This window comes from Girardinichthys multiradiatus, chromosome X, assembly GCF_021462225.1.
Source record: "Girardinichthys multiradiatus isolate DD_20200921_A chromosome X, DD_fGirMul_XY1, whole genome shotgun sequence".
In the NCBI taxonomy this organism is placed as follows: domain Eukaryota; kingdom Metazoa; phylum Chordata; class Actinopteri; order Cyprinodontiformes; family Goodeidae; genus Girardinichthys; species Girardinichthys multiradiatus.
The window spans coordinates 13,581,385-13,608,210 of NC_061817.1; the positions used below are offsets into that span (position 1 = coordinate 13,581,385).

The following is a 26,826-nucleotide window of genomic DNA, read 5'->3' on the forward strand; positions in this document are numbered from 1 at the left end:
CTCAGCAGGGGTAAGCAACACACACATAAGTAAAGATTTAGCAAGAGTACAGTGGAATCTTCAGGGTGTGAATATATAAGTCTGAGTTTGTTTGCAAAAATTAGACTGTCAACACTGACAGAAGCGCCATTGTCCTTAAGAAGAGAGCTGGAAGTTTTATCAATCGGCCGCATAGTCCTATCAGCACACAGCTGGTAGGGGAGTGCTGGGGAAGAGCGTCGTGTTTATATAACATCCAGGAGATATTTTGTCGATAGCCAGTTAGCAGAAGTTGCCAAGGCCACATTGGTGCGCCAGATTTAGAAAAACAATAAATGTTGTGGTTCAGGCAGTTGTGAATTTCCAACCACCTTAAGAGTTTTACTGGTATGTCTCAATTGCAAATCCAAATAGCCAAATTTCTGGTACTTTCTGCAGATCTGGAGCGTACAACTTCTCCAAGCTTATATCTTTTAACCTCTGAGTCCAACTGCTGCCAGGCTGCGATTCTGTTCAAGAATCGTGTCCAGCTTGCGATTCTGCTCTCTTAACATTTCAGTCTGAGTGTTGATCGCTCTACAGACTCCATCTAACATCGCAGGCAGCTTTGGAACGCTTTGAACAGCCGCCCACGTTTTGCGAATCACTCCATAAGCCAGGTAACCACCAACTCCAAAAAGCAGAAATCCTGTTATCAAAAGTCCAAATATGTACACATCTTCTATGTCCTCAACCGACATCGTAGTCAGGCACACAATCTTCCACTGCTGCCAAGAATCCATTGTGTTTCCAGAGAAGAACGCCCCGTCTGGACAAGAGGGTCTCCTTTACCCTGTCTTCCTGTTGAAAAAAATCTGATCAATTACGTTGAGAGTCCAGCTGACCAAATCCATAATTTAAAATTTGGTGGATATGCAAAGCGAGGCTCTGAGAAAAATACAGACAAAAAGCAGAAGCAGGGATCAGCAGGGAGGGAGGGAGAGAAAACACGCGTGTCTTACACCGAGAGCAAGAGAAAAGCTGTGGTAGCTGTGGCTACAATGTAGTCTACCACTGTCAGTCTGTGAAAGTGGACGACTGATTGTAGTGGGAAATGCTTTGGGGTCCTCAGACTTAATTTACCATTTTCTGTAGTCCCAATGCCTTAGAAAAGTCTTTGTAATATCTTCAAGACCGATAGATCTAAATGAGTTTGTTTTTTGTTGGTCTTGAATTTCTTTACATTGCCCCATGATGTGTTGCTTTTTGATGTGTTTCAGCCTACTTCATGTTGCCAGACAGGTTCTATGTAAGTGATTCCTTTATTGTTCGGGTCTTATTGTAATCAGGCTTGGATGAGGCAAGTTAAATTGAACTCAGCTTTCCAAACAGGTTCTTTCAGCTCAGTTTTTATGATTTAAAATGCAAGAGACAATAGCTTTTTCACATTGGGCCAGGGTGGTTTGGATAGCTTTTTTCTCTTAATAAATGAAATCATAACTTCAAAACTGTCTTTTGTCAGGTCATCTTTGGCTGATATTAAAATTGTTTGATTATCTGAAATATTTAAGTGTGACAAAATGGCTAAAATGGAAGAAATCTGAAAGGTGGCAATACACTTTCACAGTACTGTAGATGTTAAAGCATAGAATAAATTCAAAATCTTGTAAAGTTCAAGTCAAAAAATCACACTAAGATAAACATTCGAACTGAGAATTTTGTTTTTCTTTAGAAAACTTAGAATGATCAAGAACAACCCAGAACCACTATCCTGAATTATAAGACAATAGAAAACTAGCCCCCCTGTACACTGTGAAGTCAGTTACAATTGACTGAGATGGTGTCAACCAAGAAAGAAACTACTGATGTAAAATCAACACCTTCAAGCACAACCTGAATTTGCATCTGCCAGCACGGACAAGCCAATTGCCTCCTGCAGTTTTATGGCCAGACGAGACAAAGATCAGTGACCTCAATGACAAGAAGAAGTCGGGGTGGTGGGGTTGAGGCTTTCAGACCTAAAAACACTATACCAACTGTCAAGTATAGTGATGGTACCATAATGCTGAGGGTCTCCCCTGCATCCAATAGTACAGGTGCATCACAAAATGTGGATGGAAACATAAAGAAGGACGACCACCTCCAAACTCTTCAACTTCAACTTCTCAGATCAACAGCTCCATGGTTGAAACTAAAACACAGCTGGCTGTTCCAGCAGGACAGTGATCCCAAATATACATCCCAGCTGGTTTTGGAATGGATAAAGCAGGCTAACATGAAGCCTCTGGAATAGCCCTGACCTACACCTTATTGAAAATGTGTAGATTATGCTTCAAAGTTTGTTCTCTGCCAATAAAACAAGCAATTTGGAAAAGCTTCAAAATATTTGGGTTTTCTGCAATCCATTAATGACATTTCTCCACAAATTAGAGCGGGTATATGTAAATATTTTATCCCATCTGCATTATTTTTGAGCCTTTGTGTTACCAACTGTAGTATTTAAAAAGTCACAATGGTAATTTTTTTGCGTAATCAGTCCAAAAGTGCAGAATTAATAGGATATTTTTGCCAATGATGACTGTATGTAAACTTCTCACCAACAATGTACATGTAGGTCACCAGTTTAAATATGCCAGGAACCAACCTATATTATGAAATAAAAGATAAGTATTTTAATATTTACAGAACAAAACAATGTTACATGACAAGGCTGATCAACCAGTATTGAAACACTGTGATGTTTGGGTCCTCAGGCTATGCTGGCAGGAGTCTACAATATAAATGGTCTCATAAAATCTCCTTAAAGCTGTTCTCAATCAACACAGTTTGTCACTACATCCTTTGACGCGAATACAAGTCATTTTATTGGAGGATAAACTTTTAGAAAAAGAGCCGTGACTTACTGACTTAAGGTAATCTTCACGGCGTGAGCTCCTTCTAAGGTGGACTGACGTGATGTGGAAAAAGGTTGTTTTGTTGTGTGGGTTGTGCAGGTCCAGTGGTTAGTAATGCGTTTGTACTAGAACTGTAGCCACATCTCAATAATCCACGGCTGGTGGAGGAGTGACATCTGCAGTTAACAGTGTGCAGATTTACTGCCTTTCTGTTGAGTTTTAAAGGGGAATAAAATGGCACAACATGCATCCATCTTCTGAGAAAAGGAAACTGCTGATGAACGCACGGCTAAGCAACAGAAATGAAAAGAAGGAATGGAAACTGTGCAGTTTGTGTTTTTCTTTTATATCTACGGTGGTTTGTCCACATAAGATATACCTGATGCATTACCTCGCAAAATTATTCTCATAAGAATCTAAAACAATGTAAGTAAGGTATGATGTGCTTTTGTATTCAGCCCCTTTTTCTCCAATACCCCTAAATAAAATCCAGTGTATCCAACTGCCTTCTGAAGTAATAGGTAAGTAAATAGGGTACACCTGTGTGTAATCTATTCTCAGTATAAACACAGGTGTTCCATGAAGGCCACAGAGGTTTGTTGGAAAACACAAATGAAGAAACAGCATCATCAAGACCAAGGAACACAATAGACAGGTCAGGGATAAGGTTGTAGAGATGTTTAAAGCAGGGTTAGGTTAGAAAACAATATCCCAAGCTCAGACATCCCACATAGCAATGTTCAATGCATGGATAGATCCAATGGATAGAGCTTGAAGAAACACGACACCTGCCAAGACATGCTCATCAGATCAGCCAAGATCCCCATAGTAACTCTAGAGGAGCCACAGAAATCCACAGCTCAGGTGAAATAATCTTTCGATAGAACAACTGTCTGGCCATTATGGAAATGTGGTAAGAAGAAAACAAGTGTTAAGAGAAAGCCATAAGAAGTCATCTTTGCAGTTTGTCACAAACCATGTGGAGAACACAGCCAATATGTGCACGACACATTTGGTCTCCTCTGGTGAGAGGAAACCAAATTTAAATTTTCTTTTTGATTTATTGTGTGTGGCGAAATAAATGGTGCATTCCATTTGTACACAGAAATTGGAATGTCCAACTTCTGAGTAGGAAATTTCAACTGGAACAGCATCAACAGTGTAAAACCTTTTTACTGTGACTGTTTTTAGCAGTTCTGTATTTTTTATGTAACGTAATCATTCGTACATTTACAACTTTTCAGTGTTTATAAGACGCAATGTTTCACCGGTGTTTGTGTGCATGAAATACCACATAGAACAGTGTTAATTGTCTTTGCTATTGCTGTAAGGCTGCTGTTACAGTTGCTAGCACTACAAACAAAGACAAGCAGGAAACTGGAACGCTATAACTTAGAGATGATATAAACCATGACTTCCGAGGTTAATGGAATGCACCATAACACTGCACATCACCCTGGACCCCCACTCTGCAAAGTGAAACATGGTGTTGGCAGGATAATGATGTGGGGATACTATTCCTTCCAGCAGGAACACGACCCTAAAGATACAGCCAGAGCTAAAAAGGAATTGTTAAGATCAAAATATGTTAATACATTAAAATGTCCCAGTCAAAGTCCAGACCTTAAGAATCTGTGGAATTGCTAAAATAATGTATGTTCACAGATGCCCTCTGTCCAGTCTGACTGCATTTGTGCTGTTTTATGAATATAAGGAAAAAGAAATTCAATCTCTAGATGTGCAAACTTGGGAAATACATATCACTGGGACTAAGTGCAACTGCAAGCCACACTTTTTAGATTTTTATGTTTTAATTTGCAATCATGTACTGCTTTGTGTTGGTCTATTAGGTTAAATCCATAAAATACATGATAGTTTGTTGTTAGAATGACACGAAATGTGGAAACATTGAAGGCGTTTTTTTGTGCCCCTCGCAGGAATGAACTGAAAACGTGCTCATGTGCAGTTTGTCCATTGAAAGGTTTTTCACCAAAACCAGCTGGGTGATCCAATGAGCAGGAACGAAGGATGGAGTCTGACGTCTTGTCAGTTGCAGAACAGCCTGGGGTTAGGTGGGAGTTTCATAACTGACTAACCACCACACCACCCGCTTTTGTGTGATCTGCCACATTCAGAGAAGCATTTGACCTACAATCTCCCTGTAAATCCTGTAAATGTGCCATGGGGCTGTTTTCAGATAGTGAAGAAATTTCAGGGCAGGCTGCAACATTGCGTAAAATGACAAAGGAATGAGCTCAGTAAAAACAGCCAACCACAGACGCAGAGCTATAGTATTGTGTAAAATTCACAGACTCCTCTCAAACACCTTTATTTTGGGGATTTTGGCATTACTCAACCCAAGGAGCAGCAATTTGTCTTCTTACTTACTCTGTTTGTTTAGATCTATTGCTTTAGATCAAATGCCACGCACTTATCTGATGTACTTCTGAGGATAATTAAACACGTGTCACAGAGATGAATGGTTAGCATTACCAGTGTAACAAACAGCCATTAATTTGGAAATGCATGACACAGCTGACTGGAGATGTGACACTTCATGACAGAGGAGCGCTTGTTCAAAAGTTACCAACTCTTGGCAGGCATCGTGAGTCATGTTCCACTATAAAATGCCAAAGTGCAGGGTGGGTCATTGTTTGAAACTCAAATTCAGCTCTGCTTTCAGCTTTCTGTGGATTTAAAACTAGAACCGAGCAAAACCCTCCAGCCCTGCAAGGAATCATTTTCAACACACCTGATCATACAAGTGTTGTCAGCTCAGACAATGTACAGAGCCTTGCAAAAGCTTTCATACCTCTTTTCTACATTCTCCCAAGTTGTAGCCACATTTGCATTTATCCCCCTTTACTCTGGCACCCCTGAATAAAACCCAGTGTAACAAACGGCTTCCACAAATCACTTAGGTAGGTCTCAGAGGTTTGTTAGAGAACCTAAGTGAACAAAACGCATTATGAAAACAAAGGAACAAGACAAGACATGACCATCCACGTAAACTGACAGGATGCTCATGGAGAGGATTAATTAGATAAGCAGCCAAAAGGCACATGGTGACTCTGGAGGAGCTGCAGAGATCTACAGCTCAGGTGGGAGAATCTGTAAACATCGCAACCTTCAATCCTGCACTTTATAGAAGAGTTGTTGGAACACAGCCTGAAAAAACAGCCATGAGAAGTCCTGTTTAAAGTTTACCACAAGCCAGGCATGAACACGCCATCCAAACCATGAAAAACATAGTGGTGACAGTATTATACTGTGAGGATGCTTCTAAAGTAGGGACATTGATGTTCAGAGTTGATGGGATGATGGATGGAGCTATGGTTAAAAATTATTCACACCCATAAAAGAAAATGTATCCATCCTCTTTTTGCTTACATTTTATTGTTTTTATTTATTTTTAAACCTAAAAATATAAAAACAATGGTGGTTCTTAAGAATGACTTTTTTTGCAAGGTCATGTAACATTAGGGGCTCTAAACAAGGTTTACTGAACTGGACTGAGATCAAAATGGCTCTTTAGATTGTAAAGGTTGCGGACCCCTGGTATGGATCAAAGCATATTCATGTGTTGAACTGGTCCAGTTAAAGTCCAGTCCGAAGTCCAATTGAGAATTTGCAGCAAGACTTGAAAACTGAAAATAAAAATGCATGCCAGACTTTAGGGTTTTTACTCATGAAAATTATGTGTTCCTCTTTCTTCAGTTTGACAATTATGCAATATTTTGTGTTGGTCTCTCACATAAAATCACACTCAAACACATTGAGGTTTGTAGTTGTAAAGTGAGAAAATGTGATAAAGTTTAAGGGCTAATAATAGCTCTGCAAGCCACTGCAACTGCTGCAAGTGATACTTCATTAATCTGGTTTTTCATGTACTGGTCCACAGTTTGACAAACGCCTGCCTGTCAGCAGGCCTCTCCTATTGGTCTTCCTCAAAGGTTTCATAGGCAAGTGATTAGTCTGTTTCCCTGTTTGGATTTTAAAACATGTTGTGGCGAAGTTACAGCCCCTTGGTACCCCCCCCATCTGCTGCATGCACTGGTAAACAGTGGCGTGGCTCAACATTCAATAGGTTTCCACTCAAAAAAAAAAAGATAGCAGACTGATGCATGACTCATTGTGTTTCCTCTCTTAGTAATACACCAAGATTTGAAAAAATAAAAAAGGAACATTCTTGTTAAAGTTCTTTTTCCGCAGGCCTTTTCCTTTGGTTTTATTCAGCTGCTTTCGGTGCTTATTGTTTGCTGGATAGATTAAGCTGTAGGGAGTGCCCTATTTCTTCTTAAATGTATGTTGCAAACCTAGCTTCATCTCACCTGCAGGGTGGAGTAGAACACACCCAGGACACAAGCAGGTCCAACCGCATTCTACTTTTTCTCAATCTGCCTCCCTCGTGTCGGATCCAGATCCATCTCAGGTTGTCTCTCAGAAGCAGTTTGGGTAACAGATGCCTCACAGCATAGTTATTCAGTTTTTTTTTTTTTCATCTTGAGTCACTTTGGAAAGCAGGACATGTAGTACTATTTCCCTGCATCGAGGGTTGTGTTACTCATCTTGGTTTGGTGTGATTGTCTGAGGTTGCATATTTTTAATTATTTACCATGAAAATTAACCTGGGATGTTGAGAGAATTGTTCAAGGTGTGGTGCCTAAAATACAAACTGATTTGTTCCAGTTCTTTTCTTTCCTTCTGTTATATACTTTAACTATGCTTTTAGATGTATGTCCATCAGTGTTAAACCCTTCACCCACTCAGAATGTAGCCACACGAGTAGCTGTTGAAGGTCCGAACCGGCAGGATGTTTTCCTCTGAAGCGTGTGGTCACATTGCTCACCTTCACCTGCGGCTGAGCAGGTCTGACGGTATACTGAGTAGTTAATCTGTGGAGTCCATTTGGTAGAACATGCCAATCATTTTAGGCTCACCAGAAGCAAACAGATTAGCTCAGCCGCTGAGCATGTGCCTAGCTTATTCCACCTATTTCTCCCACCTGCTTTATTTTGCAAACATTTTGCATATGAAAATTAACAAACTGTTCTGATACTCATGCTACTCCACCTATCCTCAACCATGTCATATTGAAATCAGGCAGTCAGCTACAAACTGGATTCAAACTTGCAAATTGTTTCCATTCATTGTGCTTCAAGCAGCATACAGCTGACATCATGCTCCTCACTGTATGTTTTACCTCCCTCACTGATTTAAAGTTTCAGAGGGATTTTAAAAGAACATGACGCCTAAATCTGCACAGAAACTTGTCTGTTCATTCATAAGTATATATATATATATTTTTTTGTAATTTCAGGCAGTGTTTTCCAAAACTATTAAGTATTTTGTTGGGATTAAATTTGATTGAGTACCACTTTTATTATTTAAAATCTAAAGAGTGTGATTCGTAGGTGATGAAAAACGTTTATGAATAGAAGGTTTTGAGTCTTTCCACAAATTGTTAATTGGATTTAGGTCTGGACTTTGACTGGACCATTCTAACACATGAATAGCATTTTCATTTAAACCATTTAGGGTCATGGGTTTGCTAGAAGGTGAACCTCCTTCCAGAATTATCCAGTATTTAGCATCTATCTTACCATGAACTCCAATCAGCTTCCCTGTCTCAGCTGAAGAAAAGTATCCCTTACAGCAGGATGCTGCCACCACCATGTTTTACTGTGAGTGTGGTCTTTTCAGGTTGCTAGAGTTAGTTTTTCTTCCCCCATAGTGTTTTTTATTTAGGCCAAAAAATGTCATTTTGGTCTCATGGGGGGATGTAAGCTGCCAGCACCATTAATAGGTCCAACTGATTTCAGAGAGGTTTCTTTGGAGTTGGTCAAAACAGAAAAACAGGGACAGCCCCTAACATTTACTGCCATCTACCAGGTTCTGCTTTAGAGAAACTGCTAAGTGTCTCCCATGGATGGATAGATGGAATGTGCTTTCAGTACAAAGCATTTCAGTGATAGAACATTTGATGCAGTTTTTAAATATCTTTTTGCCTTTCTGAATATAGACAGGATAAGACAGAGATTACTGTAACTGAAGACAATTGCTGCTTCAGTAAAATTTGTAAGTAGCTTGGGAGCTTTAGTGGTCGTTGTTATAGCAAGTTTGAAAACCACTGACCTTATCCATTGTAGCTTGGGCTGTGTTTAGGGTTGTTGTCATTCTGGAAGGTGAACCTCCATACAGTTTCATGTATCATTTTCCACACGGCATGATGCTGCTAACACCATGTTAGATGTGGTTATTAGACGCTCCTGAAGATGACAGGTTGCACTTGATTTCATTCAGGGTGATCAAAGTAAAGGAGGGCTAAACGTAAATGAAAACTATGTTTTATTTTCCTTCCACTTCACAATCATGCAATACTTTGTGTTGATCTACCAAATAAAATCCCAATATAATACTTTGAGGTTTGTAGTTCTAATATGACAAAATGTAAAAAGCTACAATAAGTATGAATACTTTTGCAGAGCCTGAAAACTAAATGGTATAAATGGCCTTAGAAGCATATGACTTTGAGTTACTGGGCTCATTTGGAGCATATCACTCTCCAATGAGAATTAAATGGTGTCGATGAGTAATAGCAAATGAAGTCACAGCGGTGTGAAATGTCTCCTAACCCCTCCACCCTTTACATTCCAATATGTTCCTCCTTACTTTGCACCTAGGCAACGAACTTGCATCCATTTGCCCTGTCCTACTTCCCTCTGTTGCCACCAGAAAAACGCGTTCATCCTGAAATATCGCCTTCTGTAACAATAATTGTGAAAACACAGAGGGAAGCCATCAAGAAGGAAAGTTACGGTATTCATCAGACGCGTGAGTGTTTATGTGCTCTGATTTGACTATTTCTGTGTATACACGTCACCCATAGCGACAACACTGTGATTGTGATTGTGCTTAGCTGGGCTGCAGTCTGTCACCATGGCATTGTGTGTCCAGTCAGTGTTTTAGGAGTTCCCCCTCAACTTCGCCTGTGAGTCACCAGCAGACCTCATAAGAATAAACCAACATCTTCAGCTGATTGGCAAAGACATGAGAAATGACACAAAAAAAACACAACTTGTTTGAGTTTGTGTGTGTGAGAGAGTAACGTAGAGGGAGTATACACAGGAAAAGGAGTCAGAGATTATGTGAAAGGCAAACAAGAGGCTTGTCTGGGGTGTGGACTTAAAAAGAGGGCTGGGTATAAGTGGGCGGACGGGTAGTTTCTTATGTTTGTGCATTTAGACTCGCAGCTTGGAATTAGGGTCACTGACAGCAGGAGGAATAGGACCTGAAAGAGACACACAGCCATTTAACAGTAAGTCAAAGACTTTTCTTTGCTTCTCAGATCTGATATTTGAGTTGATTCAGGAGGATCAGAAAAAATATTTGAACATGCTTTCTTCTGAAGATTTGCGTTTGGATGATTTCATTTGTATTCAAGAGAAGGCAATGAGAAAAAAGGTGCAAATTTACTTGTATACCTCACTCGGCTTTAATTTTCCAATCTATTTCGATTTCACTGCTGGCAAGACTGGTTCACATTTTCAGGTTTGAATCTGGTTTGAAAATGTGGGTAAAAAGTTATGAAAATTAAAATTACAAGCTTCTGCAATTGCAAATAAATTTTTTTTTTCATTTTCTGGGATGGAAATTCAGCAACATCAAGGCCAGATGTTAATGTCCCTGCAGCAACACTTGACAGCTCAGCTTTTCTGGATCAATTTTGGAAGAACCAGATATTTCCCAACTGTGTTTTGAATGAAAACAGACAGTTTAACTTTTTTTTTATCTTAGCCAGATTTTTCAAATTTAAACTTCAGTCTAATCTGGTGAAATTCCAGAAAACATCTGTGGTTCTGCTTCTTAGTGCAATAGGTTGACGCCGCACACAGTTCTCTAAAAAGTAAAAATCTTGTGGCTTTTTGAGGCGAGAGTGAGGGCGGCAGGAAAGTATGGATGCCCGAGGCCTGGTCACATGGCTGCCAGCTCAATGCCCCGTGTCTGCATGAGTTTGCTGCTTTAGTGAGCGGCATGGAGGATGCCAGAATGTGTGTTAGTGGGCCCAACCCTTGACCACTCCTTTACCGAAGAGGGAACCAGCACATTCCAAGTGCCTCTGATCTCTCCTATCGTGGCTTCAGGACCGGATTTGACCCGAACACAGTTCATGTATACATGAGGTTCTTTACAAGTTTCTGAAACTGTAATAACAGTTTTACAATGAAAGCATGAAACAGTTTGTAAAATGAATTTTTAAAGGCAGAGGGGGATGCATTGTCTGCCAGAGTGTGTAGGGATCAGCAGTTTGGTGAGAGAACTGGGTGTATGCTCTAGTTATTTCAGGGAGTGGCAGGTATCCTTCAAGCCCTGGACAAGCCCATACTCATCTATATGCCATAAACTCTTCTACTAATTTGTCTTTTACTCCTTCCTTACCAACAGTTTCTGTGTTTACTGATCCTTCTCATGCCTGATGATCCATCTGCACCTCTGCTTTCCCACTGACTCCTTTTATAAATATTAACCTGAGCTCGGTTCGCAGACATTTTCATAAGAGTCGTTTGGCTCTCGGACTCAAATTACAAGTTGAGAAGCAACGCCCTGAGTGGGTGTGAGGCTTTTTGGTCTTCATTTCAAGCTTAGAATGAGCGGTTGTAGAAGGGGTTTAGTGGAACTACATGTGCAAAACTCTGTGAGGGGAAACAACATCCAACCCATTTTATCTCCATTCATCCCTCCAGAACAGTCACCATGCTGATTCTCGTCGGACTCTCGGTTCTTCACGTCGCAGCCATCATCCTCCTGTTGGTGGCTACCATTGACAATGTAAGTAAGATTCATATTGCAGTACTATGAAAACACCTCATGCGGGATTGCTTAGTTTTAGTTCATCAGAATGATTATTCAAGGAAGAGTTGAAAGGATAGTTTAGGAATTTAAAATATTATAAACAGTTATCAGCAGTTGTTAACCACTTTGTTTGCTTTACTTAGGCCACACCTACACTAATCTGTATAATTTTGAAATGAATATTTGTTTCCTCCGCTTTTTTTAAAATCTGCATGTAAACCTTCCATTGGAATCCAGTCATATAAAGTATGTCGTGCCAGCAGGGGCGATAACCTTGCCACTGTCAACATCATTGGGGGTTTATGTCAAGTCTATAATATGCTTTTTGCAGATTATATGCTTTTTACTAAATATCTATGTTAATGTGAACAAAGCCTCAGTATAAATACAAATTGGCTGGTCCCAGAGGCTAAAGCTAACAGCTAGCCCAAGGGAGGCCAAGATTAAAGTGGACTTCTGGCATCTTAAAAAAACTTGAGTCTCAAAAACATCACCACTTTACGTTCTGTTGTCAGTTTTTTTTACACAGGAAAATCCTTAAATGCACACATTTACCGCATTTACCATGTAAATTGACTTCTCTGGAACTAGCCACCACATGCAAACATGACAACGGTTTGAAGGTTCATAATATGCCATCAGCACAAAATACTTTGGTATTCCTTAGAATGTATCTGTTTTAAGTAGCGGACCTTAACGAGTCTCAAGGCACTTCACAAAGGGTTTGGAATGGTGCGGGGTTGTTGGGGAGGTTAGATTAAACTACTGAGTGTCAGAGTATGGCCATTGTAGAATGGGCTATTCGTTGGGGTACTAAGTAAAATAATAAACTGATAAAGTTTGTCCATGTAGAGCCCACTGGTGGTCATTGTTATATTAAAAACCACAAGGATTGGGGGTACCTCTCTCTGACAGACTGATTATAATCACTGGAAAAGAGAAGGGGTCGCACAGGTAGCAGAAATGGAGGTTGTGTTTGCACCTGTTGTGATTATTAATCTGAGAATATTTTTTAATATTTAATATTAATATTTTATCAAATAATATTTCGGTTTGTTAAGGGTTGTCCTGTGAATACCAGCCCAGTAAGGTGGTGGTATTAGGACAAAATAGAAAGGTGTGAGACGAGCTCTGACATTATTGAACAGCAAAACTCTGCACACATATGGAATGAATTCACACAATCTCTTAAAATACAAGAATTTATTAACAAAAATAAGTCGACTCAAAGTCAAACATATTTCAATCAACAAACTCTTTACTATGCTAAAACAATCCATCTAACTACCAAGCAGAATTAAACAATAACAAAGACTAATGGGTTATGTACAATATAAACAGGTTGATTAATGATGATTGGAAATCATGACCAAAAAGAGTGATGCAACATTACCATGCAATGTTTATCTTGCAATGATTATCTTGAAGAATCTGGAAGTGAAGTGAAGTTAGTCTTGGAACCAACTTAGGAAATAATCAGCAAACGTTTAGACAACCCTTCACAATGCAAGATCAGGTAAAATATTATTTTAATAAAATAATGTTTTAAATAATGATCTGCTGAATAAAACCAACCTTCTGGATGACCATTTCTCAATGGTGTCTCATTAGCTGCCTTTATTTATTAAAATAATATTTGAAGAAATATTATTAAGGGAATATTTTGTAAAGAGCCAAATCTTTCTGGAGAAATGGTGCTTAATGGTGTTTACTTAGTTATCAAATCTAGTAAATGATGTATAGGGACTATTATGTACTGGATTGAAAACTAAACCTTTCTGGGTAAATATTATTTAGCACCAGAATCAAACACACACCTTTAGAATACCAGGGTCAATAAAAGGGTTAAAATGCATAAGCGCGGACGGCGCGTTATGAGCAATCTTCTGTGTTTAAAATCACCCTTGAAGTAAAGTTTGTCTTAACTTTAAAAACACACAGACAAAGAACACAAAACTTAACACGTGTGCTGCAGATAACCTGCTAGCACTAAGATAGCCGAGTTTCACAAAAACAAAACCAAACTTCATAAAAAAATGGAAAACGTTTAGATCATTTCAGTCTAAATCTTTCTATTATTTTTCTGCCCAAACCTAACCTCTGACCATGCTGAGGAAACGTTGTCCAAGGGGTGAAGTTTGAAGAAACGTCCACAGTCAACAAGCGGTTGGCTTTCAGCTAACCTGACCTCTGGAGCTGTGGCTTGCAAGACGACTTGTTCTGTCCGCTGACCACACGGGTTAACACGGTGATGCAGTCTCTGCTGTCTTCCTTCCAGACTAGGAGACCGCGTCTTTGCAGGGGCTTCTCTCAAACACCGTTTGCTACTGCAGGGCTCGGAGAGAAAGTCAAGCAATGCTTATACCTTAATTACCCCCGTTCATGAATGAATACCGGGTACACAAACAGCAATTCATTCCTACTTAACTTGTACATATGATCGCGTGATCTTATGACACTTTTGGATCCAGTTTGAAGAGTTTATGTCTTTTTGCCAGCAAAGAGACATTAGTGCGCTGGGCCTCTCCTGACCGGTCCCACTAGAGGCCGTGTGGAAAGAGAGCGGATGTAGCAACAGCTGTGCTATTATTTGGGCAGTGGCGTCACAGGAAGTCCGCAGTTATCCCGTTTCCTGGCTGTGCCGGAAGAAGGTTAATGCACTTTATTTTGAAAAGTTCCAGAAGAGTTCGTACCGGAGTTTAATGTTGAAATTCATGGCTGGGTCCCAACACACCTCAATCATAACTGAGCCCGTTTAGGCTAAACCTGACCACTTATTCAACATTTCTTTTTGACGCAAGCCAATCATAGTTTAACAATCCAGCCTGCACATGCTGGTCATATACATGAAATATCTGAGATTCCTACCTGTGTTGCATTTCAGAGCAAAATTTGAGTTATACCATAGTTATGTGGAGATGTGCATCAGTACTTTGAATTGTCACTCCCCCTAAAAATGCTTGACATTGCTTCCTCTCTAACATTATACAGCGTTAAATCCAGTGACAAAATTTGTATTGATTTCATTCTCTGCCCTTCCCATTAGGCCTGGTGGGTAACTGATACCATGCGCACTGATGTGTGGGGCCGGTGGATCTGGTTCAACAATAAGTGGAATCATACTGAGCTCCCAAATATCCCTTCCTACCCATCAGGTGAGCACAACAAAATACATTTGCTGTAGATGTACAACAGGTAGATAATGATGCTAAAGCTGGTTTCAGAATTGTAGCTTCATATTCTGTGAATTAAAGTTCACTATTTTTTCAAGGAATCTGAACTGAATTTGATCATCTTTAGTTTAAAATCTAAAATACTTGAAAAATCAAATGTGAACTGCACTGAGATTTTTTATTCACAGTTTGAGACATGATCATAGGAAACTTTTATTCTGTTTGTGGAAATGCAAAACAAGAGCACTTTAGTGCTTTTAAGACATTAGAACCATCGTAGATGTCACATTTGTAAATGCCTGCAATTAAAGCATGCTTTGACTCGCAAGTTAAAATTCTTGCCCCAGCATTGTAGCATTCTCTTGCAACATATCCAGCATCGTTTGCACATTCTAGTGCTGTAACTCTGCTGGGATGTGGAAAAATGTTCATTTGCAAACCGTTTGGAATAAAATCATCCATTATGATAAACATTTTTATCACCCACGTTTTGTGTTGCTCTTTCTGGCTCCCCCTGCAGATTACCTCCAGGCAGTGCAAGCCACCACTGTACTTGCCTGTATTTTCTGTATCATTGGCCTCTTTGTGTTTCTTGCTCAACTCTTCACCCTCCCAAAGGGACAGAGATTCACCATCTCCGGCATCTTTCAAATCCTTGCCTGTAAGTTACACTTTGAAAGAATGTTTCTGCACATCTCTGAATGATCTGCATCATCACCATTTTCTTTTTTTCTCCCTCATAATCCTCTGCCTTCCCTTCAGGTCTGTTCATCATGATCGCAGCCTCCATCTACACAGACCGCTTCCATGTCAATGAGCCTGAAGGTAATTACGGCCACAGCTACATCCTGGCGTGGATCGCCTTCGGTTTGACGTTCATCTCCTCCATTGTTTACTTTGTGCTACGCAAGAAGTAGCATGGAGCAACCTGGACACTAGATCACACTCCACCTAATGTGCTTGTTTTTTGGACAGATCTACTCTTTCAACTAAAATCCTTTTTTAATTACATTTAAGCTGCTAGTGTAAACACAACAGACCTGTGGATATTCTCATATACATTTAATGTTTTGACCGAGTCTGCCTTCTGATGGTGCTTCAGATTTACATCTGAAACAGGAGGCAAACTCAGTCAGTCGCAGTCATATTTAAGTATATTTTCAGCCCAGCGTCAGGCTAGCTTACTTCAGGGCATCTAAAGATACTTTTGTTTAAGCTGAACAGAGAAAGCCTTCATGTTTATGAGAGGCGATGATTAATTAAGACGTCAACATTTTATGATGAGGGTACAAATCAAATATTTAATGATCCGCTAATGTGTGTCAGGATCATCAAGCATAAACTGTTTATAAATTGCTTTTTTTCCCTCTGTAATCAAGATAGTAAGTCACTATTTATAAGAGATCATTAAGTATTTGAATGGCAGTAATATAATGTCTTACCAAATAACATCAATAAATTTTCAAGTTTGAAGAGTTAAATCTGTGGTTATTTTTTAAATGTACTTTTACATATATGGATATGTATGTTACAGAAGATAAAAAGAGTTTTCTGTTATCCTCTTTCATGTTTTTACTTTATGTTGTTGTTAGTTTATCAATATTTTTTCTTCTCTATAAAAAAAAATATCTTTCTTCATAAGGCTAAACTAATATGATCCAAAAGACCGTTAAGGTCATGCCATCCAAAAACATCATAGTTGCATTTATATTGGATTAAAACATATTTGTTATTAGGAAGACAAAATATTCTGCATGACAAGTATCTGCCCTGAAAGAAATGGCTCCACAGAATTATGATGGTTTTTAATATTTAAAGCATATCTACTCTAAATTCTAAATAACATATTAGTAAAATCAAACTTATTTTCCGATTGTAAATTCATCACATTACAATCTCTTCATACGCTTACATTAGCTGTGTTCACCTAAAGGCAACTGTTTTAATAATGAAGCATGAGACATAATGTGTAAATAGGATTTTTTCCCATGAAGCTCTGTATGTCTGATGATTATTTTTGCTACGTAAATGAATAATAGTGATTTTTGAAAAAATAAAACTTCATTTTCATTCAGTGGTGACTTGTCATTTGTGGTTTTGAGCATAACAGATTACATTATATAAAATCACAGAGTAACAAATTAAAACATGCCTAAATGGCCAAGATGGGTGTGGAGTTTCTAAAAAAAAAAAAAAAAAAAAAGACTCTTTGCTGAATGTACACCAGCATCTCAGTGAATTAGTTGAGTTCAGTGATTCAACTCAAAAGTGTAGCACATACACTACTGGTCAAATTGTAGACACACTTTCTCATTTAATGGTTGTCTTTATGTTTCTGACTGTTTACATTGTACATAGATTCTCACTGAAGGCATCAAAACTGTGAATGAACACATATGCAATTATGTAGCAAACAGAAAACTAAAGGAACTAAATATGTTTTATATTTTAGATTCCTTAAAGTTGTCACCCTTTGCTGTGATGACTGAAATATTAACCTTTGGTTGTCTCTCAGTGAACCTCCGGGAACTTATTTTAGGACTCTTTGGAAACTATTTCAGGTGACCACCTCATGGTCACCTGAAATGTACTTGGAGAGAATGCTAAAGAGCAAAGCAGTAATCAGAGCAAAGGGTGGCTATTTGTCATAATCTAAAATATAAAATGTTTAGTTATTTCACATGTCCATGTTTGTTCATTCGGTTTTATTGAATCAACAATGTAAATAGTAAATATTCATGAAAATAAAGACACTCATTTGGTGAGAAAGTGTATCTAAAACGTTTGACCGGTATTATATATGACATACAGTGGGGAGAACAAGTATTTGATACACAGGCGATTTTGCAGGTTTTCCCACTTACAAAGTGTGTAGAAGTCTTTAATTTCTATCTACAGGTATTCTTCAACTGTGAGTGACGGAATCTAAAACAAAAATCCAGAAAATCACATTGTGTGATTTTTAAGTAATTAATTTGCATTTCACTTTTTAAATTAAATTACCTAAATAAATCAACTTTATGGTGATATTCTAATTTATTAAGATGCACCAGTAGGAGTTCAAAGTGGGCTGTAATCCTCGTCCCGATCCAAGGGATTCTCTTTGTGTCCTGGGAGCATCATGTGAACAGAGATGGAGGGTGAGAGAGACGGCGAGGGCAGGGAGAGGCGGTGGAAGGGGGACGCAGGTGCAGGGTGGAACGGTGGAAGAGGGAAGGAGTCTGAGTGAGTGAGGGGGAGAGAGTGGGAGTGCGTGAGCTTTGGAGAAGTGAGAGGCAAGGCAGCTGATGGAGGCTCGTAGTAGGGAGACAGGTGGGAGATCATTGGGGCAGGCAGAGGGGCAGACAGTGGGGCAGACAGGGTAACGGGCAGGTTTGGGGGGGTGTAGTAGGGAGCTGGTGGCAGAAGTCCCACAAAGTTAAAGCTGCAGGGGTTGAGGCTAGAGGAACTCCTGGGTCCCACCATCAGGAACTTCTTGGTGTAGTTGTTCAGGGTTGAGACGCCTGCCGCCATGCACACAGTGAAGGCTAGCCAAACCACACTGACAGAGATAAGACAAGGACAAGAGACATGGTGTTAATGTTTATTTCTGAGTCTACACTAAAAGTGCAAGCAAAATCTTTTTTAGATTGCCCATCACACTACATGAGGTCCTTGTCAATTTAAATTCAAAATCACCATGCACATGCTTTAGTTTCAAAGGGTGCCACCAAAAAATTGTTAGAATTTTAAATAGAACAGCTACAATTAAAAGCCTTATCTTTTAAAGCAATGGCCTTTGTAGATATTTTGGATTTAAGTGGGCCATGCTTTTGGATGTGGTTTGTTTGTTTGTAGAAATATTGTTTGGTTAAATCAGGCGGCAGCAACAAGGCAGCAACATTGATGGATGCCAGCAGTTATGGAAGCTATCAACTGTAGAAGGAGTCCTTTAGGGCTTGGTTGTTTCTGAGGACTCCTGAATAACAGGCAGCTACCAAGCGACCTAAAAGACTTTGCTTCTGTGTTTGAAAACAAAAGCCCAGGTGTGTGAGGATTTCAGAGAGACTATGTAGAAGGACATTTGCTTCTCCCCAAGAGGGTTATATGCCAGCAACTCAAAACCAAAACAGGGACCAGGATGTTTGGGGACCTTGACTGAGCAGATTGTCGACCAGTGAGACGAGCGTTTTGAGGTTATCCTTAATCCGGTCACCATGTTCACCTTTGATTCGACAGGGTCTTGGGATCCAGGGATAGGTGAGTTCATAATATTTGCAGAGGTTGCTTAAGTGGTTAAAAAGCTTCCCAGGGACAGGGCACCAGGAATGGACTCTACTTCTCTGTGACTTTACCCTACGGCACTGGAAGATGCTTTGACTGATTTACTCTTCCTAACCTGGAAGACTCAGATGATAATGCTTTTTATTCGGTGTATGTGTTTTAAAAATCTTTTTAGAAGGAGAAATTTGAAAAAAGCGCAACATTTTTTTTGTACAAGTTATTTAAAACAGGGGCTGCACGGTGGCGCAGTTCGTAGCACTGTTGCCTTGCAGCAAGAAGGTCCTGGGTTCGATTCCCAGCCAGGGGTCTTTCTGCATGGAGTTTGCATGTTCTCCCCGTGCATGCGTGGGTTCTCACCGGGTACTCCGGCTTCCTCCCACAGTCCAAAGACATGCCTGTTAGGTTGATTGGTCACTCTAAATTGCCCTTAGGTGTGTGAATGAGTGTGTGTGTGGTTGTACAGGTCCTTCTCAAAATATTAGCATATTGTGATGAAGTTCATTATTTTCCATAATGTAATGATGAAAATTTAACATTCATATATTTTAGATTCATTGCATACTAACTGAAATATTTCAGGTCTTTTATTGTCTTAATACGGATGATTTTGGCATACAGCTCATGAAAACCCAAAATTCCTATCTCACAAAATTAGCATATTATTAAAAGGGTCTCTAAACGAGCTATGAACCTAATCATCTGAATCAACGAGTTAACTCTAAACACCTGCAAAAGATTCCTGAGGCCTTTAAAACTCCCAGCCTGGTTCATCACTCAAAACCCCAATCATGGGTAAGACTGCCGACCTGACTGCTGTCCAGAAGGCCACTATTGACACCCTCAAGCAAGAGGGTAAGACACAGAAAGACATTTCTGAACGAATAGGCTGTTCCCAGAGTGCTGTATCAAGGCACCTCAGTGGGAAGTCTGTGGGAAGGAAAAAGTGTGGCAGAAAACGCTGCACAACGAGAAGAGGTGACCGGACCCTGAGGAAGATTGTGGAGAAGGGCCGATTCCAGACCTTGGGGGACCTGCGGAAGCAGTGGACTGAGTCTGGAGTAGAAACATCCAGAGCCACCGTGCACAGGCGTGTGCAGGAAATGGGCTACAGGTGCCGCATTCCCCAGGTCAAGCCACTTTTGAACCAGAAACAGCGGCAGAAGCGCCTGACCTGGGCTACAGAGAAGCAGCACTGGACTGTTGCTTAGTGGTCCAAAGTACTTTTTTCGGATGAAAGCAAATTCTGCATGTCATTCGGAAATCAAGGTGCCAGAGTCTGGAGGAAGACTGGGGAGAAGGAAATGCCAAAATGCCAGAAGTCCAGTGTCAAGTACCCACAGTCAGTGATGGTCTGGGGTGCCGTGTCAGCTGCTGGTGTTGGTCCATTGTGTTTTATCAAGGGCAGGGTCAATGCAGCTAGCTATCAGGAGATTTTGGAGCACTTCATGCTTCCATCTGCTGAAAAGCTTTATGGAGATGAAGATTTCATTTTTCAGCACAACCTGGCACCTGCTCACAGTGCCAAAACCACTGGTAAATGGTTTACTGACCATGGTATCACTGTGCTCAATTGGCCTGCCAACTCTCCTGACCTGAACCCCATAGAGAATCTGTGGGATATTGTGAAGAGAACGTTGAGAGACTCAAGACCCAACACTCTGGATGAGCTAAAGGCCGCTATCGAAGCATCCTGGGCCTCCATAAGACCTCAGCAGTGCCACAGGCTGATTGCCTCCATGCCACGCCGCATAGAAGCAGTCATTTCTGCCAAAGGATTCCCGACCAAGTATTGAGTGCATAACTGTACATGATTATTTGAAGGTTGACGTTTTTTGTATTAAAAACACTTTTCTTTTATTGGTCGGATGAAATATGCTAATTTTGTGAGATAGGAATTTTGGGTTTTCATGAGCTGTATGCCAAAATCATCCGTATTAAGACAATGAAAGACCTGAAATATTTCAGTTAGTGTGCAATGAATCTAAAATATATGAATGTTAAATTTTCATCATGACATTATGGAAAATAATGAACTTTATCACAATATGCTAATATTTTGAGAAGGACCTGTATGTGTGTTGCCCTGCAATGGACGAACCCCTGCCTCTCACCCACAGACTGCTGGAGATACGCACCAGCTCCCCCGCGACCCACTATGGAATAAGCGGTAGAAAATGACTGACTGACTGACTATTTAAAACAGATGAGACCCATGTGGTCATGCATTATTTGCAATAGTAAACCTACCTGCAATTTTGACCAAAACTTTTATGAATTAAGTGCTTGCAAGTGAATTCTTACTTTAAAACCCAAATCTGCATATTATTTTCAATATTAGAATAATATTTTCCTGATTGCAAATTATAATAATTGTTTTGGGCTGCTATTTTACTTTACATTAAATATATTGGGGAAAATGTTTTCACATTGAATATATAGCTTCCAGTGTAAGTGTATGTGGGTTCTATTACTAATACGAGCAGTTTTAAAAACGTTCAGATTAAACAGAAATGTCTAACGAACTCACTAGAATGCCCAGGAGTAGCCGTAGCTGTGAGGTTTAAAATCTTCTGGTCCCATTGAAACTGTGGTCTGAAACACCTGCATGAACATCATGTGACCCACCATCCCCAGCAGGCCTGTGGTACAAGAAATCCAGAGAAAGGTCAAGCACTTCCATTCAAACCAGTAACCCAAATATAGATCTGAGGTAGCAACAACTGTACCTCCCAGGACTGTGAAGACAGCTGCAAAGGCATTGAGCATCTGGCCCCAGCGCAGCGTGGAGGGAAACCAGGCCCTGATGCAAAGCTGCACGGACAGCAGCAGGCAGCTGACCAGGAGCAGACCGATATACATAAACTCCAACGAAAGACACAGCCAGATCATTGCTGCAGAGGAAGGAGCAGAGGCTGAGAGCTAAAACAACAATGTAGGCATGGACATCCAACAATCAGCCAGCATGAAGAGGAAGAATTTACCTTCTTCTGATTCAGGAGTCAAACTGTAAAACCCTCGACACTTCTCTTCTAAAAAAGACAAAAAAGGAATAAAATACTAAACTCATAAATAAAAGTCTGTCTGGACAGGGAATGTGACCATTTACCACAAACATCTGAGGTCCTTACATAAAAAGATAAGAGTTACATCAGAAATCAGATTTTTTTTTAAATCCATTTCATAGGAAACCCCAAGTTTAATTAAACACATCTATCAAGCTATTATGTGGCAAGTTCATTTGCATAAAGAGCTTTCAGTGCCGGACATAACCGGATGAAAGATTATAGGATTTGTTTGGTGCAAGTCTGCCAAGGATGGCAGCAGAAAGAAAAATATTAGCTGCACCACAAACTGAAACACAGGCTTGTTTTTCCATTTCCAAGACTATTTAAAATCCTTTCAATAGTGGAAATTTCCAAAAAATATCAAACATAGAGCAATCATTTCCCCAGAGGGATCTGACTGACTCCAAGCACGTGCACAGATAATTGCACAAAAAAGGAGAGAGAAAAGCAGCATCATCCTGTCTCAGTTTTTAGTTAAGCTTCTTTGTGGCTTGATTACCAAACTGTTTACATGATAGCACCAATAATCTGCTTCTAAACTGACTAAAGCAAGAGTCTTAAAGAAACAAGTGCAAGTAAAGACAGCAGCAGAAAATGAAGACTTCATCCACCTCTCCTCTTTTTGTACCGTCAGATGTCCTTTCTAATTCTGCTGACTTGCTAAAGTATTCATACCCTTTGAATTCAAATTTTGTCATGTTACAAACACAAACTTCATTATATTTGAGTGAAATTTCATGTGTTAGACCAACACAAGGTACTTCTGATAGTGGGTTATTTAGTGAGGAAAAATTATACATGGTTTGCCTTTGTGTTCAGGCTCCTTACTATAATACTCCGAAATAAAATCCAAAACAACCAATTGCCTTCAGAAAGCCCCTAATCAATATATAGATTCTGTGTATAATCGAGTCTCAGTATGAATCCAGCTGTTCTGTTAAGGCCTCCGAGGTTCACCCTAAACACACCATCCCTAAAATGAATCATGGTGATGGAAGCATCATGCTTTGGGATACTTTTCTTCACCAGGCACAGGGAGGCTGGTCAGGTTTCATGGGAAGATGGATGGAGCTTATTATAGGTCCTGGAGAAAGGCCTGTTGCAATCTTCAAAATGCCTGAGATATAATTATGCATTACTTTGTGTTGATCTAGCACAATGAATCCCAATAAACTACACTTTATTTACCAATAATGTAATAATAAATACTTTTGCAAAGCAGTTTTTGTTCATTTGAAATCTTTGTCCTTTTGTCCTATTTATGGAAGCACAAAGGTGAGCAACTACACTGAATGGAAGTTAGACCAATAATGTAAGAAATGATTGTTCAACTCCGTACAATACTCTCGCTCAGTTCATCTAATCAGCTGCAAACGAGACGATAACCCGGCCTGTTTGTGGATCCTGTTAACCTTTCCCCTCTCTGGCTTTTAATCCATAATTGAGTCATGCTGTTAAAGTCTAAATCTCTGTGAGCAGAACTCGGCCTGGTGATAATCCTCTTTGGGCTGAGCACACAGCATTACAGGCTCACAATCACACACATACATCATACATTTTATATATATATATATATATATATATATATATATATATATATATATATGGGTGCAAAGGAGACCTTGGTTCATCCAACCACTTTTCTGTGCCTTTTCACGGTGGTACCAGATCAGTGTTTTTGCTAAAATGAAGTCTAAATAAGAATTTCCAGTAAACATCATGTCAGTCACCATGAGATTGCTTTAATATTCTAAGCATACATGTAAAAATGGATTAGCATTCGTAGATTTCCTTAGAAATCCAGTGTTCTTTGATTGATTAATTTTCTCCAACTTATGTAATCCCAGCTTTTACACAAAAAACTGAGCAATGTTGTTCTTAAACCTCCTGCCTTGATCAGTCAAAGATTTATTTTTCCTCTTTAGGGACAACTGACTGGACCCATATCACTCCCTCTCGCTCTCTCACCCCATTCATCCACATAGATGTTTTCCTCGCAAATGATGAACAGGCCCGTGTGAAAGGTAGGGAAGACGAAGCGGTCATCCCCCGTCTCCCAAAAGAACTGGATGTTGGAGGTGTTGGACACACCGGGCACAGGGATGCACCGGGTGAGCTTGGTGTCTGTGCACAGTGGCTTGGGCACCTTCTGCTTGCCTGTGCACCAGAAGGAGGACGTGAGGGCTACCGTACTCAGGAGGAGGGACACGACTGTCTGGAAGAAGGAGAGGGAAGGGGATCGAACTCTCTTCAGGAAGGCCATCGTGGGAGGAGCAGGCTGGCAAAGGGAAAAAGAAGATGAAATGAAAATATGTGATACTTTTTACTCAAATGAGAGGCAACAGATGAGTAGAACATGTGGATTTAGTGTAATTATACTAACTAACCTTTTTTTACCTTTTGTCTCATTACAACCACAAACATCAGTGTATGTTATTGTGATTTTATGTAAACAAACCAACACAAACTAGTGCATATTTCTGTAGGGGAAGAATGATACATGGTTTCTGAAAATTGTGGCATTCGTTTGCTTTCAGCCCCCTTTACTCTGAAATCCACTGCCTTCTGAAGTCGCCTGATTAGTAAACACAATAAAACTATGTTTAATTTATCCTCAGTATAAGCAGAAAGTTGAGCAGAAGTTTAGGTTATAAAACAATACTTGGGTCCGCTACAGACCATACAGTAGATACAGCTAACATGAGGAAGATTATGATGAAACAAAACAGACATTTTTGGTCTAAAAGACAAATACTGTGCATTCAAAAAAAATACCACAGCACACGACCCTGAACACACCAGCTGAAAACTTGTGCTGATCGATGCCATGCCACATAATTGTGAAGAAAGTGGTTTTCAGTTGTTTTTATTCTTATTTTGTGACAGTAACAAATTAAAACGATCCCTATGGTGAAACATGGTGGTGGGAGCATCATGTTGTGGGGATACCTTTCTTTAGCAGGGACAGGGAATGTGCTCACAGTTATTGGAGAGATGGGTGGAGCTAAATACAGGGCTTTCCAGGAAGAAACCCTGTTAGAGGAGGTTCTCCTTTCAGCAAGAGGATGATCTTAATCATACAACCAGGGCTACAATGGAATGGTTAAATAACGGTTGTCCTGCTATATCCCATTCTAGCTGTTGAGCATAGACTAATTATTTTCTACATTAAAAAAAAGAAAAACAGATAAAATGTGCGACCCGTGAGTACTTTTAATTCAGCTCTTTTGACGCCATTGATTTGAATCAAAGCATGTTTATGTGTCTGAATGGTTCAGTCAAAGTCCTGCCTTCTCCAAATGAGAATCTGTGGCAGGAGTTGAATATTGATATTCACTGATGCCCCTTATCCAAACTGAACTTGAGCTATTTTTCAATGAAGAAAGATCAACAAAAGAAAGAAATGAATAAAGAAAAGGTGGTAGACAAACCCAAAAGACTTGAAGCTACAATAGCTTTGAAACACAATTCTACAAAAAAATGACTCAAGGGGGCTGAACAAGATTTGAGATTTTCTTTTACTCATAAAAAAACTTTAAAACAATGTATTTTATATCCACTTCCCAGTTGTGCTGGTCTATCTCGTAAAATCCCAGTGAAATACAGTGAAGTAGTGAAGGGTTGTGAAGCATTCACTAATAACTTTTAAAGACTGACAGAAATTCACACATTACTGATAATTGGTAGGATAAAGATGTATTAACTGGAGAGGAAATCTGCCATCACCATGGCAACCCTCCAAGAGACGGATGCAATACGTCTGAGCGCTCCAAGTCAAACGGTGCGTCGAGACAAAGAAATCATTCTTACCTCCTTTAGTCTCTTTCTTTATATGTCTTTCCTCGGCCTCCTCTCTGAGAGAAGAGTAAAAGATGTGAGAAAAATGGGACCCTGCTGCTGCTGGAGTCCCCTCTCCCACTTTCACTTCGCTCTTCAGCAGCTATGTAGACTGACAGAGGATTGTGGCTGTCACAGTGACCTCTACGGGGGTGTCCGACTGCCACTCTTTATGAAGCGCTCCAACATGAGCGGGAGCATATCCCTCAATCACACACACACACACACACACACACACTATAAATACACACACATGCCTTTAATCCAGCCGTATAAATAAATCCAAAACAGACAGCTCTGTTCCATCTGTTTCAATTTGATTCCTAGACTCATTTTGATCCGTTCAAGTTGCTGCCCCCATCCATTTCCATATAACGCTTTTTAGCCTGTACAAGCAAGTTCTTCAATTTGATTTAACCTTGACACGACTAAAACTACACATACACACAGACAAACCGACAAAGCTGCACGGGTTTAAATATGGAGAGATGAACTATATTATTTTGAAGGGTGGGAACATTACTATAACCTCTGTAGAGAGAGGTCTTAGGTGGGATACTGACCAAGGACATTCATCAACAATTCATTTATCAAAACTTGACAGAGGCTCACTTATGTACAGTTCCATGAAAAAGTGTTAGCTTACCAATTTTTTTTTTTTTTGTCTTATACTTTTATGTCACATTTAAATGTTAAGATAACCCAAGTAAATACAAAAAACTGTTTTCAGATAATTACATTCAATAATGGAAAATATTTGGAGCCGACTTCAATTTCAGTTGA

The 26,826-nt window shown here is 39.8% G+C and overlaps 2 protein-coding genes across 3 annotated transcripts; one reads left to right on the forward strand and one right to left on the reverse strand.

The window, feature by feature from the left end:
* The first annotated feature begins 10,031 nt into the window (after positions 1 to 10,031).
* On the forward strand, positions 10,032 to 16,952 carry LOC124862374 (epithelial membrane protein 2-like). The gene is made up of 5 exons (XM_047356248.1): positions 10,032 to 10,170; positions 11,597 to 11,681; positions 14,752 to 14,860; positions 15,399 to 15,539; positions 15,641 to 16,952. Exons 2-5 carry the CDS (start codon positions 11,607 to 11,609, stop codon positions 15,793 to 15,795), a joined length of 480 nt encoding a protein of 159 aa, XP_047212204.1. The 5' UTR covers positions 10,032 to 10,170; positions 11,597 to 11,606; the 3' UTR covers positions 15,796 to 16,952.
* A 948-nt stretch (positions 16,953 to 17,900) lies between these two features.
* Positions 17,901 to 26,263, reverse strand: LOC124863286 (germ cell-specific gene 1-like protein). 2 transcript variants are annotated; one of them, XM_047357608.1, is made up of 6 exons: positions 26,017 to 26,262; positions 24,175 to 24,484; positions 22,123 to 22,170; positions 21,868 to 22,032; positions 21,669 to 21,780; positions 17,901 to 18,419 (listed from the first exon to the last, which is right to left on the reverse strand). In XM_047357608.1, exons 2-6 carry the CDS (start codon positions 24,467 to 24,469, stop codon positions 17,939 to 17,941), a joined length of 1,101 nt encoding a protein of 366 aa, XP_047213564.1. In that variant the 5' UTR covers positions 24,470 to 24,484; positions 26,017 to 26,262; the 3' UTR covers positions 17,901 to 17,938. The 2 variants fall into 2 exon arrangements, with proteins under 2 accessions (XP_047213564.1, XP_047213566.1); XM_047357610.1 differs by having other exon boundaries at positions 24,175 to 26,263.
* Between the last annotated feature and the right edge of the window lie 563 nt (positions 26,264 to 26,826).

Excerpts from the sequence above, each read along its gene's own strand:
- LOC124862374 (XM_047356248.1), top strand. The coding sequence starts at position 11,607 with ATGCTGATTCTCGTCGGACTCTCGGTTCTTCACGTCGCAGCCATCATC. Across the intron at positions 14,861-15,398 it reads TATCCCTTCCTACCCATCAG|ATTACCTCCAGGCAGTGCAA; the intron begins GTGAGCACAACA and ends CTCCCCCTGCAG. Across the intron at positions 15,540-15,640 it reads CATCTTTCAAATCCTTGCCT|GTCTGTTCATCATGATCGCA; the intron begins GTAAGTTACACT and ends CCTTCCCTTCAG.
- LOC124863286 (XM_047357610.1), bottom strand. The coding sequence starts at position 24,469 with ATGGCCTTCCTGAAGAGAGTTCGATCCCCTTCCCTCTCCTTCTTCCAG. Across the intron at positions 22,033-22,122 it reads GACTCCTGAATCAGAAGAAG|CAATGATCTGGCTGTGTCTT; the intron begins GTAAATTCTTCC and ends CTTCCTCTGCAG. Across the intron at positions 21,781-21,867 it reads TGTCTTCACAGTCCTGGGAG|GCCTGCTGGGGATGGTGGGT; the intron begins GTACAGTTGTTG and ends CTTGTACCACAG.